The following is a 20161-nucleotide window of genomic DNA, read 5'->3' as shown; positions in this document are numbered from 1 at the left end:
CAAATTACTCCAAATTAGCAAAATTTACTCAACATAACAACAGAAGTTGAAGTTATACTTAATATTCAATCAATGTTGGTATTTATTTTGCTGAACATAATTTTATCTACCTTTGTATTAAACGTATTAGTCCAGATCACCAAAATTTACTCAATATAAACGACAGAAATTGATTTTAAATTTTATATTCAATTAGATTTGGCGTTTTTTATTGAATATAATTTTATCTAAGGTTGTATATTAAACAAATTACTCCAAATTAGCAAAATTTACTCAACATAACAACAGAAGTTGAAGTTATACTTAATATTCAATCAATTTTGGTATTTATTTTGCTGAACATAATTTTATCTACCTTTGTATTAAACGTATTAGTCCAGATCACCAAAATTTACTCAATATAAACGACAGAAATTGATCTTATATTTTATATTCAATTAGATTAATTAATTAGTAAGATATTTGTATCTAATGTTGTAATAAACAAATTACGCTAGATCACCAATATGATCGCCATAAAATACCCTTTTCTACGCCATATAGATTGCAATATGCGCCTTGAGCTACCTCCCTGCGATCTATCAACTTAAACTTAATTTTAACCAATTAGAAGATAAATAAGTCGTACTTCCTCCTCGTATTTGAAGAACCGCCCATCCGGACTGACGGCTATCGGCTTGAACACGTCATCGTCGTCGTCCGGCTTGCCCTCCTTGTTCTGCAGCGAGACGACGATCGGCTGCTCCACCATGTCCGGATTGTTCTCAGCATTCTCGTCGTTTCGATGCAACTCGTCGATCGTCTGTTCGGTGATCTCCGTCAGCTCCTTGTTCTGGAACAGGTTCTTGGGTATGCTGTACATGCGTCCGGCCTCTAATAGACGTTTGTCGTTCTCCGTCTGGACGATTTCCGAGTCCTCTTCGGCGTTCGAGTCCGTCTCGATCGGTATCAGGCTGGTGACGCCGCCGTGCTTCACGAACTTCTCCTTCTTGCGTGGCCGACGGTGTTTCTCGGCTATGGCCCGGTCCACGCTGTCCGACAGCTCCGACATCACCTGGTTGATCGCCATCTCCGCGTCGGCCATCTATTATTAATTTGACGTTATTGTTTTTATTGTTGGGAGGGAGGTAAAGGGGAATAGTTACTTCGCTGCAGGAGTCGTGAAACTCCTCGTAGTCCTCGACGAAGCTCCTGGCGTCCATTAGGGTGTCCGCTGATGGGGTCTTCGACAACTTGCCGCCGCTCAGGGGTGGCTTCAGCACGTCGCCCGTCTGTAGTGCACGAAAAATACATTTTAATTGTAATGGTAATACATGTAATACTTATTATACTATGTAATACTTATGTAATATTTATTATACTATGTAACATGATTAAATAAGAAATATAAAAACTGAAAATATTATTGATATTGATTATTAAAGATATATTGGATATTTTTATAAATAAATAGTTTTTAAATTTATGACTCACAATTACTCAATACATTGATTATAATTTAATTGAAAAAACAACACAAGTTGAGCTTAATTAAATATTATAAAAATTTTGATTGAAATTGATTAAACCAATTAGGTTTGATAGTTTTTGATAAAACACCAATTTTTTCTAACATTGTTTTAAATATTTTACTATAGATCACCAAAATTTACTCAATAAAACTGTCAAAAAGACCCTTTTCTACTCCAGATCGACCGTAATTAAATTAAAGAAAAAAATACAGGTTAAACTTCATTAAAATTTACGAAATATTGAATATTACTTTAAATATAATCAAAATTATGACTGAAATGATCAAAATATTTTATTTTGGGTATAATTTTACTCCACACTGAGTAAATTCAATAAGATTTGATAGTTTTTGATGAACACCAATTTTATCTAACATTGTTTTAAATATTTTACTGTAGACAACCAAAATTTACTCAATAAAACTGTGAAAAAGATCCTTTTCTACTCCAGAACGACCGTAATTTAATTAAAGAAAAAAATACAGGTTAAATTTCATTAAAAATTACGAAATATTGAATATAACTTTAAATATAATCAAAATTATGACTGAAATGATCAAAATGTTTTATTTTAGGTATAATTTCACTCCACACTGAGTGAATCCAATTAGATTTCATTGTTTTTGATGAACACCAATTTTATCTAACATTGTTTTAAATATTTTACTGTAGACTACCAAAATTTACTCAATAAAACTGTCAAAAAGACCCTTTTCTACTCCAGATCAACCGTAATTTAATTAAAGAAAAAAATACAGGTTAAACTTCATTAAAATTTACGAAATATTGAATATTACTTTAAATATGATCAAAATTATGACTGAAATGATCAAAATATTTTATTTTAGGTATAATTTTACTCCACACTGAGTAAATCCAATTAGATTTGATAGTTTTTGCTGAACACCAATTTTATCTAATATTGTTTTAAATATTTTACTGTAAACCACCAAAATTTACTCAATAAAACTGTCAAAAAGACCCTTTTCTACTCCAGATCAACCGTAATTTAATTAAAGAAAAAAATACAGGTTAAACTTCATTAAAATTTACGAAATATTGAATATTACTTTAAATATGATCAAAATTATGACTGAAATGATCAAAATATTTTATTTTAGGTATAATTTTACTCCACACTGAGTAAATCCAATTAGATTTGATAGTTTTTGCTGAACACCAATTTTATCTAATATTGTTTTAAATATTTTACTGTAAACCACCAAAATTTACTCAATAAAACTGTCAAAAAGACCCTTTTCTACTCCAGATCGACCGTAATTTAATTAAAGAAAAAAATACAGGTTAAACTTCATTAAAATTTACGAAATATTGAATATTACTTTAAATATAATTAAAATTATAAGTGAAATGATCAAAATGTTTTATTTTAGGTATAATTTCACTCCACACTGAATGAATCCAATTAGATTTCATTGTTTTTGATGAACACCAATTTTATCTAACATTGTTTTAAATATTTTACTGTAAACCACCAAAATTTACTCAATAAAACTATCAAAAAGACCCTTTTCTACTCCAGATCAACCGTAATTTAATTAAAGAAAAAAATACAGGTTAAACTTCATTAAAATTTACGAAATATTGAATATTACTTTAAATATGATCAAAATTATGACTGAAATGATCAAAATATTTTATTTTAGGTATAATTTTACTCCACACTGAGTAAATCCAATTGGATTTGATAGTTTTTGATGAACACCAATTTTATCTAATATTGTTTTAAATATTTTACTGTAAACCACCAAAATTTACTCAATAAAACTGTCAAAAAAACCCTTTTCTACTCCAGATCGACCGTAATTTAATTAAAAAAAAAAACAGGTTAAACTTCATTAAAATTTACGAAATATTGAATATTACTTTAAATATAATCAAAATTATGACTGAAATGATCAAAATATTTTATTTTAGGTATAATTTTACTCCACACTGAGTAAATCCAATTAGATTTGATAGTTTTTGATGAACACCAATTTTATCTAATATTGTTTTAAATATTTTACTGTAGACTACCAAAATTTACTCAATAAAACTGTCAAAAAGACCCTTTTGTACTCCAGATCGACCGTAATTTAATTAAAGAAAAAAAAACAGGTTAAACTTCATTAAAATTTACGAAATATTGAATATTACTTTAAATATAATCAAAATTATGACTGAAATGATCAAAATATTTTATTTTAGGTATAATTTTACTTCACACTGAGTAAATCCAATTAGATTTGATAGTTTTTGATGAACACCAATTTTATCTAATATTGTTTTAAATATTTTACTGTAGACTACCAAAATTTACTCAATAAAACTGTCAAAAAGATCGTTTTCTACTCCAGATCGACCGTAATTTAATTAAAGAAAAAAAACAGGTTAAACTTCATTAAAATTTACTAAATATTGAATATTACTTTAAATATAATCAAAATTATGACTGAAATGATCAAAATATTTTATTTTAGGTATAATTTTACTCCACACTGAGTAAATCTAATTAGATTTCATTGTTTTTGATGAACACCAATTTTATCTAACATTGTTTTAAATATTTTACTGTAAACCACCAAAATTTACTCAATAAAACTGTCAAAAAGGCCCTTTTCTACTCCAGATCGAACGAAATTTAATTAAAGAAAAAAATACAAGTTAAACTTCATTAAAATTTACGAAATATTGAATATTACTTTAAATATAATCAAAATTATGACTGAAATGATCAAAATATTTTATTTTAGGTATAATTTTACTCCACACTGAGTAAATCCAATTAGATTTGATAGTTTTTGCTGAACACCAATTTTATCTAATATTGTTTTAAATATTTTACTGTAAACCACCAAAATTTACTCAATAAAACTGTCAAAAAGACCCTTTTCTACTCCAGATCGACCGTAATTTAATTAAAGAAAACAATACAGGTTAAACTTCATTAAAATTTACGAAATATTGAATATTACTTTAAATATAATTAAAATTATAACTGAAATGATCAAAATGTTTTATTTTAGGTATAATTTCACTCCACACTGAGTGAATCCAATTAGATTTCATTGTTTTTGATGAACACCAATTTTATCTAACATTGTTTTAAATATTTTACTGTAGACTACCAAAATTTACTCAATAAAACTGTCAAAAAGACCCTTTTCTACTCCAGATCGACCGTAATTAAATTAAAGAAAAAAATACAGGTTAAACTTCATTAAAATTTACGAAATATTGAATATTACTTTAAATATAATCAAAATTATGACTGAAATGATCAAAATATTTTATTTTAGGTATAATTTTACTTCACACTGAGTAAATCCAATTAGATTTGATAGTTTTTGATGAACACCAATTTTATCTAATATTGTTTTAAATATTTTACTGTACATCGCCAAAATTTACTCAATAAAACTGTCAAAAAGACTCTTTTCTACTCCAGATCGACCGTAATTTAATTAAAGAAAACAATACAGGTTAAACTTCATTAAAATTTACGAAATATTGAATATTACTTTAAATATAATCAAAATTATGACTGAAATTATCAAAATATTTTATTTTAGGTATAATTTTACTCCACACTGAGTAAATCCAATTAGATTTGGTAGTTTTTGATGAACACTAATTTTATCTAACATTGTTTTAAATATTTTACTTTAGACCATCAAAATTTACTCAATAAAACTGTCAAACAGACCCTTTTATACTCCAGATCGATTATAAATTAATTAAAGAAAAAATACAGGTCAAACTTGATTAAAATTTACGAAATATTGAATATTATTTTAAATATTATCAAAATTATGTTTGAATGATCAAAATATTTTATTTTAGGTATAATTTTACTCCACACTGAGTAAATCCAATTAGATTTGATAGTTTTTGATGAACACCAATTTTATCTAACATTGTTTTAAATATTTTACTGTAGACCACCAAAATTTACTCAATAAAACTCACAAAGATATCCTTTTCTACTCCAGGTCGATCGTAATTTAATTAAAGAAAAAAACACAGGTTTAAATTGATTAAATTTTACAAAATATTTTATATTAGATATAATTTTACTTCGTACTGAATAAATCTAATTGGGCATGACAGTTTTTTGTTGGACACTCATTTTATCCAATGTTGTATGAAACATTTTACTTCATGTCACCAATAATTTACTCAATATAATTGCTTCACCAAATTGATAATAATTTGATTAAAAATGAAAACCAAATTTGTGTACAGTGTAGAACCGACAAATTCTAACAAACCAACAATCGGTACTCACCTTACAGGCGATACGACTCTTATAGTCGGCAGCAAGTCGATGGGCCGTCTTGACGGTCACCTCGTTGACGACGATCGTAGGCACGGACGTCGAGGCGGTGGTAACCACCACCGTGGGCGGCGGCTGATCGTCGTCCTGCTCCAACGGTTGGGACGTCTCGCGCACCAATCGGTTCTTCTCGATTATCTCGACGGCCATGTCGATGATGGTGGCCAGGACCTCCTCCACGACCGGTTCGATGTCCAGGCGCGACCGCGGCCTCTGATCTGCGCACGAAAAACGGTCCATTGTTTCGGTATTTTGGCTAGGTTACAAGTGTGGGGGTTGCATCGTTCGGGGCTCAAATTTTTACGGCGTGACTTTCGTGCAGGACACATCCATCTACCGAATGGGGTTGGGGGACACAGACACAAGCGCGAAACAGCCCAGTTGTGGTGGATTTGTGCAAGAACTTGTGTTTCTTGACCACTGTCATTGTGACGTTCATTATTTATGTGGTTTTTTCGACGTTTAGAACTGTACATATCTATAGTAACTAATTTAATTAATATTTATTTATTTATACTATATAAAATCGACAGGTTGTATATTATTTTATCAAGAAAACTATTTACATATACATATATACATACTACTTAATAAAATATTTCCTTATATTTATTAATATTTCCGTTTCTAAAAATATTTAACAATTTATATTTCAATATGAAAAAAGGAAAACTCCATGAAAACTAGATTGAATTAGGTTTTAAATGTGAAGTACTTTGTACAAATTAACATAGTTTGATTATTTTATTTCATCAGCCATCTATTATTTATTTTAGTTGACAACAGTCGACAAAAGTTTTGATATTATGAACATATTCATTTTGATATTTCAATTAAAGTCTACGATTTTGTTTCTATAACAATTTTGTGTATTTATTTCAGATTTAAATTCCTCAAAAAAGTAAGTTTCTAAAAATATATAACAATTTATATTTCAATGTGAAAACACAATAAAATATTAATAAAATAATGCGTAAGTTGTGGTAGGATAAATGTATGAAACCCAGATTGAATTAGGTTTTCATAGTGAAGTACTTTGTACAAATTTACATGTTTTGATTATTTTATTTCATCAGCCAACTATTATATATTTTAGCTGACAACAGTCGACAAAAGTTTTGATATTATGAACAAATTCATTTTGATATTTCAATTAAAGTCTACGATATTGTTTCTATAACAATCTTGTGTATTTATTTCAGATTTAAATTCCTCAAAAAAGTAAGATTCTAAAAATATATAACAATTTATATTTAATGTGAAAACACAGTAAAATATTAAGAGACTAAATGTGTAAGTTGTGGTAGGATAAATGTATGAAACCCAGATAGAATTAGGTTTTCAGGGTGAAGTACTTTGTACAAATTAACATAATTTGATTATTTTATTTCATCAGCCATCTATTATTTATTTTTGCTGACAACAGATTCATTTTGATATTTCAATTAAAGTTTACTATTTTGTTTCTATAACAATCTTGTGTATTTATTTCAGATTTAAGTTCCTCAAAAAAGTAAGTTTCTAAAAATATATAACAATTTATATGTCAATCTAAAAACACATTAAAATATTAAGAAACTAAATGTGTAAGTTGTGATAGGATAAATATATGAAACCTATATTGAATTAGGTTTTCAGAGTGAAGTACTTTCTTCAAATTAACATATTTTGATTATTTCATTTCATCACCCAACTATTACATATTTTTGCTGACAACAGTTGACAAAAGTATTGATATTATGAACAGATTCATTTTGATATTTCAATTAAAGTTTACGATCATGCTTCTATAACAATCTTGTGTATTTATTTCAGATTTAATTTCCTCAAAAAAGTAAGTTTCTAAAAATATATAACAATTTATATTTAATGTGAAAACACAGTAAAATATTAAGAGACTAAATGTGTAAGTTGTGGTAGGATAAATGTATGAAACCCAGATAGAATTAGGTTTTCAGGGTGAAGTACTTTGTACAAATTAACATAATTTGATTATTTTATTTCATCAGCCATCTATTATTTATTTTTGCTGACAACAGATTCATTTTGATATTTCAATTAAAGTTTACTATTTTGTTTCTATAACAATCTTGTGTATTTATTTCAGATTTAAGTTCCTCAAAAAAGTAAGTTTCTAAAAATATATAACAATTTATATGTCAATCTAAAAACACATTAAAATATTAAGAAACTAAATGTGTAAGTTGTGATAGGATAAATATATGAAACCTATATTGAATTAGGTTTTCAGAGTGAAGTACTTTCTTCAAATTAACATATTTTGATTATTTCATTTCATCACCCAACTATTACATATTTTTGCTGACAACAGTTGACAAAAGTATTGATATTATGAACAGATTCATTTTGATATTTCAATTAAAGTTTACGATCATGCTTCTATAACAATCTTGTGTATTTATTTCAGATTTAATTTCCTCAAAAAAGTAAGTTTCTAAAAATATATAACAATTTATATTTAATGTGAAAACACAGTAAAATATTAAGAGACTAAATGTGTAAGTTGTGGTAGGATAAATATATGAAACCTATATTGAATTAGGTTTTCAGAGTGAAGTACTTTGTACAAATTAACATATTTTGATTATTTTATTTCATCAGCCAACTATTATATATTTTTGCTGACAACAGTCGATAAAAATATTGATATATAAACAGATTCATTTTGATATTTCAATTAAAATCTACGATTTTGTTTCTATAACAATATTGTGTATTTATTTCAGATTTAAATTCCTCAAAAAACTAAGTTTCTAAAAATATATGACAATTTATATGTCCATGTGAAAGCACAGTAAAATATTAAGAAACTAAATGTGTAAGTTGTGGTAGGATAAATGTATGAAACCTAGATTGAACTAGGTTTTCGGAGTGAAGTACTTTGTACAAATTAACATATTTTGATTATATATTTCATCAGCCAACTATTATATATTTTAGCTGACAATAGTCGACAAAAGTATTAATATTATGAACAAATTCATTTTGATATTTCAATTAAAGTCTATGATCATGTTTCTATAACAATCTTGTGTATTTATCTCAGATTTAAATTCCTCAAAAAAGTAAATATCTAAAAACATATAACAATTTATATTTAATGTGAAAGCACAGTAAAATAAAAAGTCTACGATGTTGTTTCTATAACAATTTTGTGTACTTTTACAGGCTTAAATTCCTTATAAAAATAGCAGTTGTCTTTATTATTAAAATAAATCAATTTTTATTATCAACTAATATATATATTTGCTATCGATAATCGACGAAATAAACACATATCGTATTTCATACAAAATATTATTGAGGTTTCAGTTAAAGGTAACAATTTTGATACATTGTTAGAAATTCTTCATAAAATCCAATAAAAGTTAAGTTTCAATAGTTTATAAATATATAAAAATATAAGTTTTATACAATTTTATTTAATAAATTTAAAATATTAATCATTTGAGATTAGCTGACATCGATTACAATTAATTTTAATGATTCACTGGGACTTTTATTGCCAATTTTTTTAAGTAAACTAAGTTCAAAGATATTAAACAAATCGAATGTATACTTTAACATAAATATCTCATAGTCTTAAAGTCTGTGTCCAATTTGTTGTCTTAAACAAACAATAATAAATCCTGACTCACAATTAAACATAATGCAACAAATGATAAAAAATTCTTGGTACCAGCCACCAATTACATAATACCACAACTGTTCCGCATCACCCCGATAAAACACACACTCATTCGAACAACGCAATATTTCCAGTGAATTGTTAAAACAAAACAAAATAATCGTTACCTCTTTTCTTTGCCTCGTCGTCCTTAATCTGGAACGGATAGTTGGAAAATCGCTTCCGGAACGGCACCAAGTTATCAATGATGTCGTAGGGTATCGACGAACAACTGTGCGTCCTAATCTTCTTCTCCACGTTCTCCTTGTCGTCTTTGATCTTAGTGAACGTGTACCTGCGCACACACAAACTATATTAATATATATATGTACATAGGAACGAGATAAGAAAATCAATTGTATCGGTAATTGGATCGTTGTTTTGAAGATCAATGTATTGCTGAATCGTCGCTGTTGTGTTATGACATGTGCTAACTGTGTTTATGGGTACTAAAAGTTGCAAAACACTTTTGAAATATCGCCACCAAATCGACTGAAAACACATTAACTCGACAACAACGTTAAAAACATGTAAACACGTACCTGTTCAAACTGGTGGTGGTCGTGACTACTTTGGTAGTTTCCGTATCGACGGTCGACGTCTTCACTCTGGTCACCACCTCCTTGGGAGGGGGAGTGCGCCCGTCTCTAGCCCGCCCCTTCGGCCTCATGTTCTCGTCCTTGTCGTCCGGACTTGATTCGGGGAACACCGTGCCGGCGACGCCGCCTCTCGGCTTGTCCCGCTTGTTCTTCTTTTTGCCGCCGTTGGTTTTCGGTCTGCCGCCCTTGGATTTCTCGCGGGGCGTCGACAATTTGGAGGCGGTCGATTTTTGTTTGTCATCGTCGCCCAGCTCGATGGTGTGGTAGCCCTTGTTGTTGATGTTGGTGATGTCTGTGGGCGTCACGCTGTCTATGTACTCGATGTTGTCGATCTTGTCGAAGGCACCGCCCTCCGGGGCGCTACCCTTTATGGGCGCCAACTGGGTATCCTTTGAAGAACAAATGTGGTTAATTATACAATTTAACGTTCATAAACTAAGAGACATCAAATGTTAATATTTTCAATGTGCAGTTACTTCCGGGTAAACCGGAAGTGACTACATATTATATATTGTTCTTATCATATCTTATCAAAAGTTATTAATAATATTTGTGTTTGAGTACTTTCGTTTACATATTCTCTTCCCCAAATATGAAAAAAAATGAATTCCAAAAACAAACGAAGACAGAAAATAGATCCAAAAATTTTATATAATTTTAAAAATGCGATTATATTTACAAAATCCATTTGAAAATCAAATTTAATTTTTAACTTCTGGTTTAACCGGAAACGTTTTTCTGTTAATTAATCCCTATTTTTGAAATAATTACTATTATAAATAATTATAATTTAATATAAAATATTTATAGGTAATTTCTGGGTTATAACTTTCGAATTGAAAGTGAAAGGAAAATGTAGTTTTCACACAAAGATTTGTTGAACATTTTTGCATAATTTACTAAAATTTCAAAATTATATATCAATTATTAACTCTGAGAGAACATAAAAACTAAGAACAATTGTAACTCAATAAAAATATTCCATTTTCAAATAGTTTCCGGGTTATAACTTTGTAATTGAAAGTGAAAGAAAAATGTAGTTTTCATACAAAGATTTGTTGAACATTTTTACATAATTTACTAAAATTTCAAAATTATATCTCAATTATTAACTGTGAGAGAACATTGTAACACAAAAAAATATTCCATTTTTAAATAGTTTTCGGGTTATAACTTTGGAGTTAAAAGTGAAAGAAAAATGTAGTTTTCATACAAAAATTCGTTGAACATTTTTACATAATTTAGTAAAATTTCAAAATTATATATCAATTATTAACTCTGAGAGAACATAAAAACTAAGAACAATTGTAACTCAATAAAAATATTCCATTTTTGAATAGTTTCCGGGTTATAACTTTGTAATTGAAAGTGAAAGAAAAATGTAGTTTTCACACAAAGATTTGTTGAACATTTTTACATAATTTACTAAAATTTCAAAATTATATCTCAGTTATTAACTCTGAGAGAACATAAAAACTAAAAACAATTGTAACTCATTAAGAATATTCCATTTTTAAATTGTTTCCGGGTTATAACTTTGGAATTGAAAGTGAAAGAGAAATGTAGTTTTCACACAAAGATTCGTTGAACATTTTTGCATAATTTACAAAAATTTCAAAATTATATCTCAATTATTAACTGTGAGAGAACATAAAAACTAAGAACAATTGTAACTCAATAAAAATATTACATTTTCAAACAGTTTTCGGATTATAACTTTGGAATTGAAAGTGGAAGAAAAATGTAGTTTTCACACAAAGATTTGTTGAACATTTTTACATAATTTACTAAAATTTCAAAATTATATATCAGTTATTAACTCTGAGAGAACATAAAAACTAAGAACAATTGCTACTCAATAAAAATATTCCATTTTTAAATAGTTTCCGGATTATAACTTTGGAATTGATTGTGAAAGAAAAATGTAGTTTTCACACAAAAATTCGTTGAACATTTTTACATAATTTAGTAAAATTTCAAAATTATATATCAATTATTAACTCTGAGAGAACATACAAACTAAGAACAATTGTAATTCAATAAAAATATTCCATTTTTAAATAGTTTCCGGGTTATAACTTTGGAGTTGAAAGTGAAAGAAAAATGTAGTTTTCACACAAAGATTTGTTGAACATTTTTACATAATTTACTAAAATTTCAAAATTATATCTCAGTTATTAACTCTGAGAGAACATAAAAACTAAAAACAATTGTAACTCATTAAGAATATTCCATTTTTAAATTGTTTCCGGGTTATAACTTTGGAATTGAAAGTGAAAGAGAAATGTAGTTTTCACACAAAGATTCGTTGAACATTTTTGCATAATTTACAAAAATTTCAAAATTATATCTCAATTATTAACTGTGAGAGAACATAAAAACTAAGAACAATTGTAACTCAATAAAAATATTACATTTTCAAACAGTTTTCGGATTATAACTTTGGAATTGAAAGTGGAAGAAAAATGTAGTTTTCACACAAAGATTTGTTGAACATTTTTACATAATTTACTAAAATTTCAAAATTATATATCAGTTATTAACTCTGAGAGAACATAAAAACTAAGAACAATTGCTACTCAATAAAAATATTCCATTTTTAAATAGTTTCCGGATTATAACTTTGGAATTGATTGTGAAAGAAAAATGTAGTTTTCACACAAAAATTCGTTGAACATTTTTACATAATTTAGTAAAATTTCAAAATTATATATCAATTATTAACTCTGAGAGAACATACAAACTAAGAACAATTGTAATTCAATAAAAATATTCCATTTTTAAATAGTTTCCGGGTTATAACTTTGGAGTTGAAAGTGAAAGAAAAATGTAGTTTTCACACAAAGATTTGTTGAACATTTTTACATAATTTACTAAAATTTCAAAATTATATCTCAGTTATTAACTCTGAGAGAACATAAAAACTAAAAACAATTGTAACTCGTTAAGAATATTCCATTTTTAAATTGTTTCCGGGTTATAACTTTGGAATTGAAAGTGAAAGAGAAATGTGGTTTTCACATAAAGATTCGTTGAACATTTTTACATAATTTACAAAAATTTCAAAATTATATCCCAATTATTAACTCTGAGAGAACATAAAAACTAAGAACAATTGTAACTCAATAAAAATATTACATTTTCAAACAATTTTCGAATTATAACTTTGGAATTGAAAGTGGAAGAAAAATGTAGTTTTCACACAAAGATTTGTTGAGCATTTTTACATAATTTACTAAAATTTCAAAATTATATCTCAATTATTAACTCTGAGAGAACATAAAAACTAAGAACATTTGTAACTCAACAAAAATATTCCATTTTTAAATTGTTTCCAGGTTATAACTTTGAAATTGAAAGTGGAAGAAAAATGTAGTTTCCACACAAAGATTCGTTGAACATTTTTACATAATTTACTAAAATTTCAAAATTATACCTCAATTATTAACTCTGAGAGAACATAAAAACTATGAACAATTGTAACTCAATAAAAATATTACATTTTCAAACAGTTTTCGGATTATAACTTTGGAATTGATTGTGAAAGAAAAATGTAGTTTTCACACAAAAATTAGTTGAACATTTTTACATAATTTAGTAAAATTTCAAAATTATATATCAATTATTAACTCTGAGAGAACATAAAAACAAGGAACAATTGTAAGTCAATGAAAATATAAAATACAAAATTGACGCCGATTTAAAACGTTCCAGACCAATAGATGCCTTCATGTTCAAAAATATGTCAAATAACTTAAACAAGAAAAACATAAACAGATGACATTTTACTACAGAATTTTGTTTTCTAAGTGATCCGTGTAACATAGTGAAGATATTTGTTCGCTCAACCTTGTTTCTGGATGGTATGTCGGTGGGCTGCGCCTGCTTGGGTACGGGGGGCGGCGACTGCGTCGGGTCCTGCACCTGCAGCGGGTCCTCGCCGATCTCGCACGAGCCCTGCGAGCTGCCGGTCGACGGCTGGCGACGGTGGCCGCCGCCCCCCGTGCCGCCGGGCGCCGACTGTTGCCGGGCGGCGCCGCGGTGCGTCAGGGAGCGCGTCCACGCATTGAAGCTGCGCGCACTGCTCTTGCTGGTCGTGCTCGACTCGCTGCCCTTGCGCGGAATTGTCGAGCTATGGACTCTGTGAAAAAATAAAACATTAAATCATAAATTATATTAATACAAGATTGTTTAAAGTAAATTGTTTAGAATTCTATGAGCTTAGTTCTCAACAAAGCTGTTTAGGAAGTCTCCTTACAACCCAACTACCAATTGTTAGTAGTGTCAAATAAGTTCCACCCACCCCAAGCTTAAGTACCTACAGTACTGTTTAAGTAGTTAACCTCAAGCTTAACTATCAACTGTACTGTTAAGGAAGTTCTCTACAGGATTGGCTGTAAACAGAAATGTTTAAAAAGTTTATCTACAAGCTTAATTGACAAAAGAACTGCTTAAGAGTTTCATGATAAGCTAAATTAACAACAAAATTGTATAAAAACGAAACTCTGGGCATAATTGCCAACAGAACTGTTTAGAAACTCTTCTCACAACATAAACTGTCAATAAAATTATTTAGGAACTCCTCCACAAGCTAAATTGCCAATAGAACTGTTTAGGAACTTCTCCATATGCTTAATTGTTAATAGAAGAAGCTTCACCTCAAGCTTAACTATCAACAGTACTGTTTAGGAAGTTCACTGTAAGATTGGCTGTAAACAGAAATGTTTAAGAAGTTTATCCACAAGCTTAAGTAACAAAAGGACTGATTAAGAGTTTCATGATAAGCTTAATTAACAACAAAATTGTGTAAAAACGAAACTCTGGGCATAATTGCCAACAGAACTGTTTAGGAACTCTTCTTACAACCTAAACTGACAATAAAATTATTTAGGAACTCCTCCATAAGCTAAATTGCCAATAGAATTGTTTTGGAACTTCTCCGTATGCTTAATTGTTAATAGAAGAAGCTTCACCTCAAGCTTAACTATCAACAGTACTGTTTAGGAAGTTCACTGTAAGATTGGCTGTAAACAGAAATGTTTAAGAAGTTTATCCACAAGCTTAAGTAACAAAAGGACTGATTAAGAGTTTCATGATAAGCTTAATTAACAACAAAATTGTGTAAAAACGAAACTCAGGGCATAATTGCCAACAGAACTGTTTAGGAACTATTCTTATAACATAAACTGTCAATAAAATTATTTAGGAACTCCTCCACAAGCTAAATTGCTAACAGAACTGTTTAAGAACTTCTCCATATACTTAATTGTTAATAGAAGAAACTTCACCTCAAGCTTAACTATCAACAATACTGTTTAGGAAGTTCACTGTAAGATTGGGTGTAAACAGAAATGTTTAAGAAGTTTATCCACAAGCTTAACTAACAAAGGAACTGATTAAGAGTTTCATTATAAGCTTAATTAACAACAAAATTGTGTAAAAACGAAACTCTGGGCATAATTGCCAACAGAACTGTTTAGGAACTATTTTTACAACCTAAACTGTCAATAAAATTATTTAGAAACTTCTCCACAAGCTAAATTGCCAACAGAACTGTTTAAGAACTTCTCCATATACTTAATTGTTAATAGAAGAAACTTCACCTCAAACTTAACTATCAACAGTACTGTTTAGGAAGTTCACTACAAGATTGGCTGTAAACAGAAATGTTTAAGAAGTTTATCCACAAGTTTAACTAACAAAAGAACTGCTTAAGTTTCATGATAAGCTTAATTAAAAACAAAATTGTGTTAAAACGAAACTCTGGGCATAATTGCCAAGAGAACTGTTTAGGAACTCTTTTTACAACTTCAACTGTGTAAAATTATTTAGGAAATTCCCCATAAGCTTAATTGTTAATAGAAGAAGCTTCACCTCAAGCTTAACTGTCAACAGTACTGTTTAAGAAATTTACTGCAAGATTGGCTGTAAACAGAAATGTTTAATAAGTGTATCTACAAGTGTAATTAACATGAGAACTGCAAAAGCGATTAATGATAAAATTAATTAACAACAAAATTATGTAAAAATGACACTCTGGGTGTAATTGTCAATAAAACTGTTTAGGAAGTTTTTTTTCTAATATTAACTGTCAATAAAATTATTTAGAAACAACTCCATAAGCTTAACTGTTAAAAGAAGTGTCAAAGAAGCATGACTTCAAGTTTAACTGTCAACAGTACTGTTTAGGAAGTTTACATAGTTTAAAAAGTTCATATACAAGCTTAATTACCAAGGGAACTGTTTAAGAATTTCATGATAAGCTTAATTAAAAATAAAATTGTCTAGGAAATTCACTCTAGACATAATTGTCAATAGACCTGTTTAGGAAGTTTCCTTACAACCTTAACTGCCAATAGGAGTAATTAGGAACTTCACTGTAAGCTTAATTCTTAATAGAAGTATCAAAAAACTTTTATCACAAGCTTAATTCTTAACAGTACCCCTTGGGAAGTCCCCTTACTCACTAAATGTTGACAAAGATTCTTAGGATGTTAACTGTCAACAGAACTGTTTATAAACTTTATGCACATGCTTGATTGCTAACAAAAATACTAAGGAAGTACACATAAACATAATTTTCAAAGTTAAATTGCAACTGAAGCTCTTTCGAAAGTTTCACAACTGTCATAATGATACATAGATCTATTTATATGCTGTACTAGTTTAACTGTTAAAAGAATCTTCGAGAAGTTTAGTAACTTGTCTTAACTGTCTGCACTGTAATGATAAGTCTTCCTAAACAGTTCTGTACATGAAAAGAGCAATAGTTTAACTTGTTTAATAAGTTTGTTAAATCTTAGAAATACCTAAGAAGTCAATATATAAATAAGACAATGGTGGTGCAGTTCTATTGACATTTGGAGATAGTCCTAATCAATTCTGTCTTAAAATAAAACTGATGAAATTTCTTTGTTCAGTCCACAATCAAGATAGTAATAACATTTTTTTTATGACAGATGAGAAACAATGGAAATATTTTTATATACAGTATAGTTGTGAAAACTTTTTTCACATGTAACATAGTTGTTAACTTCTTCAAACAATTTTGTATAAATTATGACATTTATTAAACTTCTTAAACCATTCTGTATACAAAGAAGTGATTTTAAAACTAATTTTGAATATAATAGACCAATAAAATAAAAAATGTATTAGTAACTAATAAGACTCAACAACTTGTTTGTGTAACTACTGACATACAGTAAGTTTATGAAAGTGAAAATATTACAAAAACCGCAAAAATTAAACCACAAAAGCTTTAAATTATAAAAAAGAATACTAGCTTAAAATTAAAATTACATACTTGAATATTTTATTAAACTTTTCAAAACACATACTTGTCAAAACAAGTCACTTCACAGCCAACTAAGATCTAACCTAAACAACCCAAAAACTATATGCTTTTATTACAGACATTTTCAAAAACAATCAGCCACTCACATTCCGGTATCAAGCTTTGGGCAGGTCTGCCCCGTCTTTCTGTTGTCCGGATTGCAGGCCTGGCACCTCTTCTCCCTTATCTTCTTAGGCAGCACCTTATCACAGTGATACTGATCATTGTTAATGTAATTAGAGACACGTTCAATTTCGTCAAATTCCAGAATGACCGATTTATCTATCACCAGTTACCGGATTATTTGTTGACTGTGGTTCTGGGGGGCGAATTCAGACGCAATGCATAACACTTGCTGTTGGTTGATTGGTTGGGTGGTGTATTTTGTAAATGGGGTGGGTTTCTGTCGTCACTGGTGCGGTTTCATTTGGGGCTGCAACCTATCAGTTGCTGTCGTAACCTGGAATTGATTATTTTAAAGTCGTGGACGGACGGCGAGAGAAAAAAAAACCAGTGCGGTTCCGTGTGCTACGCCACTGTGCAACGTCAGACCGTATCTTTTTTTTCGCTTTTCCCTCGGGTAAACGCCCTTAAATCGCGACAGCCGTGCCGTGGGCACGATTAATGCGAAATAACCTGTTAAAATCGTCGAAATTTAATGGAATACGGGGCGATTTTCGGCCGACCAGTCTGAAACGCACTCGCAGTTAAAGGCGGATATCTCCTGGTCAAAAGGACGGACGGTGGTGTGAGGGGCACCGAAACGCGCGTACGTTCAGTGGGTGCACAGTGGCGAGGCCCCACGCGCCCTTTATCGGCTCGTTAACGCGAAAACTCACGTTTTTGATTAATATTTTCGACGACAACACCCTCGACTCTGGGCAGTTCCCATTTCACTCGTGCGGCGACGCCACCGTCGATATCCAGGGGCGACTCCAGATTTATTTCGTTTCGTAGTGTTAAAATTCCTTCCTGGCGCCCCTGACCGTCCTTGGCATTCTGGGTGCAAAATATAATCACAGGGATGAATTGTGTTCAGTTGAAAATCCATTTTGACCTTACTTCAAATGCATTTATTAAATTAATTTTTAATTCTTTAACAGCTATACATCCTTTTTAAAAATGTCCAAATAAAAATCATATAAAATAGTTTATATTATTTAATAATTTTGAGAACATAACAGAATAAAAGAACATCAAAATCGACACTAAAATTAAAAAAAAAAAAATAAATTTAAAAAGTATTACTTTACAATTCCTTTTAAAACTGTCCAAATAATAATTGTATAAAATCTCTCCATTAAACAATTCTTTAGCTTAATAAAAATATTAACAATATTACATAATCATACAACAATCAAAATCAACAATAAAATCTGTTAAAAAAAATTTAAGACTTATTTCTTTACAAGTTTTTTAATAAATAATCAATATGACTTTTTCCTTTAAAATATTCTAAAAATCGTATACAATACTTTCCAATAGATTGTACTTTAATATATTAATATTTAATAATTTTAAAAATATTACAGAATCAAAATGGACAATAAAATCTAAAATAAAATAAAGTCGAATCTCTGAATTCCAGTTGAAATAATTTTCAGTTTAAAAATTTATCTGTCAAACATGTCTTGGAGCCGGTCCTGTCAAAATCCATAGATACTCTAAACTAATAGAATCAAGAAAAAGATTAAATAAAACACTTATTATAACAATAATAATTTATTTACTGCTTTCAAACGTTTAGAAAAATACTAATTCATGTTGGAATGATCTTATAAACAGCATGTCATTAACCTGCAGCTGTTTTAATTGTGATAAAAGTCAGTCTCAAGTTTTCAACTTCGTTAAGCTTTGGTTTCCTTAAATTTAAACCCTAATTTGGTTAAATCTTCTCTAGCTTCTTTAATATCCTAAAATAAAAATAATTTTATTCATATTCTTTACTGTATATCTATTAATAAATTGTACCTCTTGTAGTTCGGCAGCAGCTTCTTCACAATTATTAAAGGTGAATGTTCTATATAATACAACAGTAGCGGCGTACAACTAAAACATTAACAACAATAAATATTTGTGTTCAATAGAAAAATGAATGAATAAACAAACCCCGAATAAAATGACGAAAATTATTGGAGAATAAAGTATGAGGGTGTAATTATTGTTCACGAAGGTGGGGGCCACTTTTCCTGTTAATAACGTGTACCATATCGACAATAAAACGGTTAAAACCGTAACCCATTCTACTAATTTTGTCATTTTGTTGACTTTTTAAAATTGATTTTGAGGTTAGACAAGTGACGTTTACACTACTTCATAGATAACGACAGATAAAATAATCTTAGTAATTTCTATTATTATTTAAGATATAATCTCAAGTAAAACTTTTGGTGTGTTGTGGTATTGATTTATTTAATTCTGTTTTGGTATAAATTGAGAAATATTATTTTTCGAATTATTTTAATTTATAAACAATATTCTATAGACGTCTAAAGAGTAGACAAATTAGTTTTCAATTTTATGTTCATTTTAAAAGTAATAATTTGAACTCCCCACGAATTTTTGGTTACTTTATGTATTTTTTCACCAAAATAAATTAAAAAACTAATCTTCAAATGTAGAATTTCCAAATTGAAAGTGCACTAAAATCAATCGACACTTGAAACATTCATAACGTATTTTGACGTT

General features: G+C 29.1%; 2 protein-coding genes across 2 annotated transcripts in view; both read right to left on the bottom strand.

The window, feature by feature from the left end:
* Positions 1-17763, bottom strand: part of LOC109604169 (uncharacterized) — a 32023-nt gene extending 14260 nt beyond the window's left edge. Inside the window, exons 1-7 of the mRNA XM_020020697.2 lie at positions 17581-17763; positions 13987-14278; positions 10081-10526; positions 9667-9833; positions 5803-6068; positions 1146-1271; positions 629-1084 (exon numbers count right to left, since the gene is read on the bottom strand). Coding sequence (XP_019876256.2) covers positions 629-1084; positions 1146-1271; positions 5803-6068; positions 9667-9833; positions 10081-10208 — 1143 coding nt within the window. The 5' untranslated portion in view covers positions 10209-10526; positions 13987-14278; positions 17581-17763. The remainder of the gene's footprint in view (positions 1-628; positions 1085-1145; positions 1272-5802; positions 6069-9666; positions 9834-10080; positions 10527-13986; positions 14279-17580) is intronic.
* A 1413-nt stretch (positions 17764-19176) lies between these two features.
* On the bottom strand, positions 19177-19867 carry LOC109604175 (dolichol-phosphate mannosyltransferase subunit 3). Its single transcript, XM_020020704.2, has 3 exons — positions 19583-19867; positions 19445-19522; positions 19177-19386 (listed from the first exon to the last, which is right to left on the bottom strand). The coding sequence occupies exons 1-3, from the start codon at positions 19730-19732 to the stop codon at positions 19321-19323; spliced, it is 294 nt and encodes a 97-aa protein (XP_019876263.2). The 5' UTR covers positions 19733-19867; the 3' UTR covers positions 19177-19320.
* Between the last annotated feature and the right edge of the window lie 294 nt (positions 19868-20161).

The sequence above is a fragment of the Aethina tumida genome, chromosome 6 (assembly GCF_024364675.1).
Source record: "Aethina tumida isolate Nest 87 chromosome 6, icAetTumi1.1, whole genome shotgun sequence".
Lineage (NCBI taxonomy): Eukaryota > Metazoa > Arthropoda > Insecta > Coleoptera > Nitidulidae > Aethina > Aethina tumida.
This window is presented reverse-complemented; position numbering and strand designations above follow the sequence as displayed.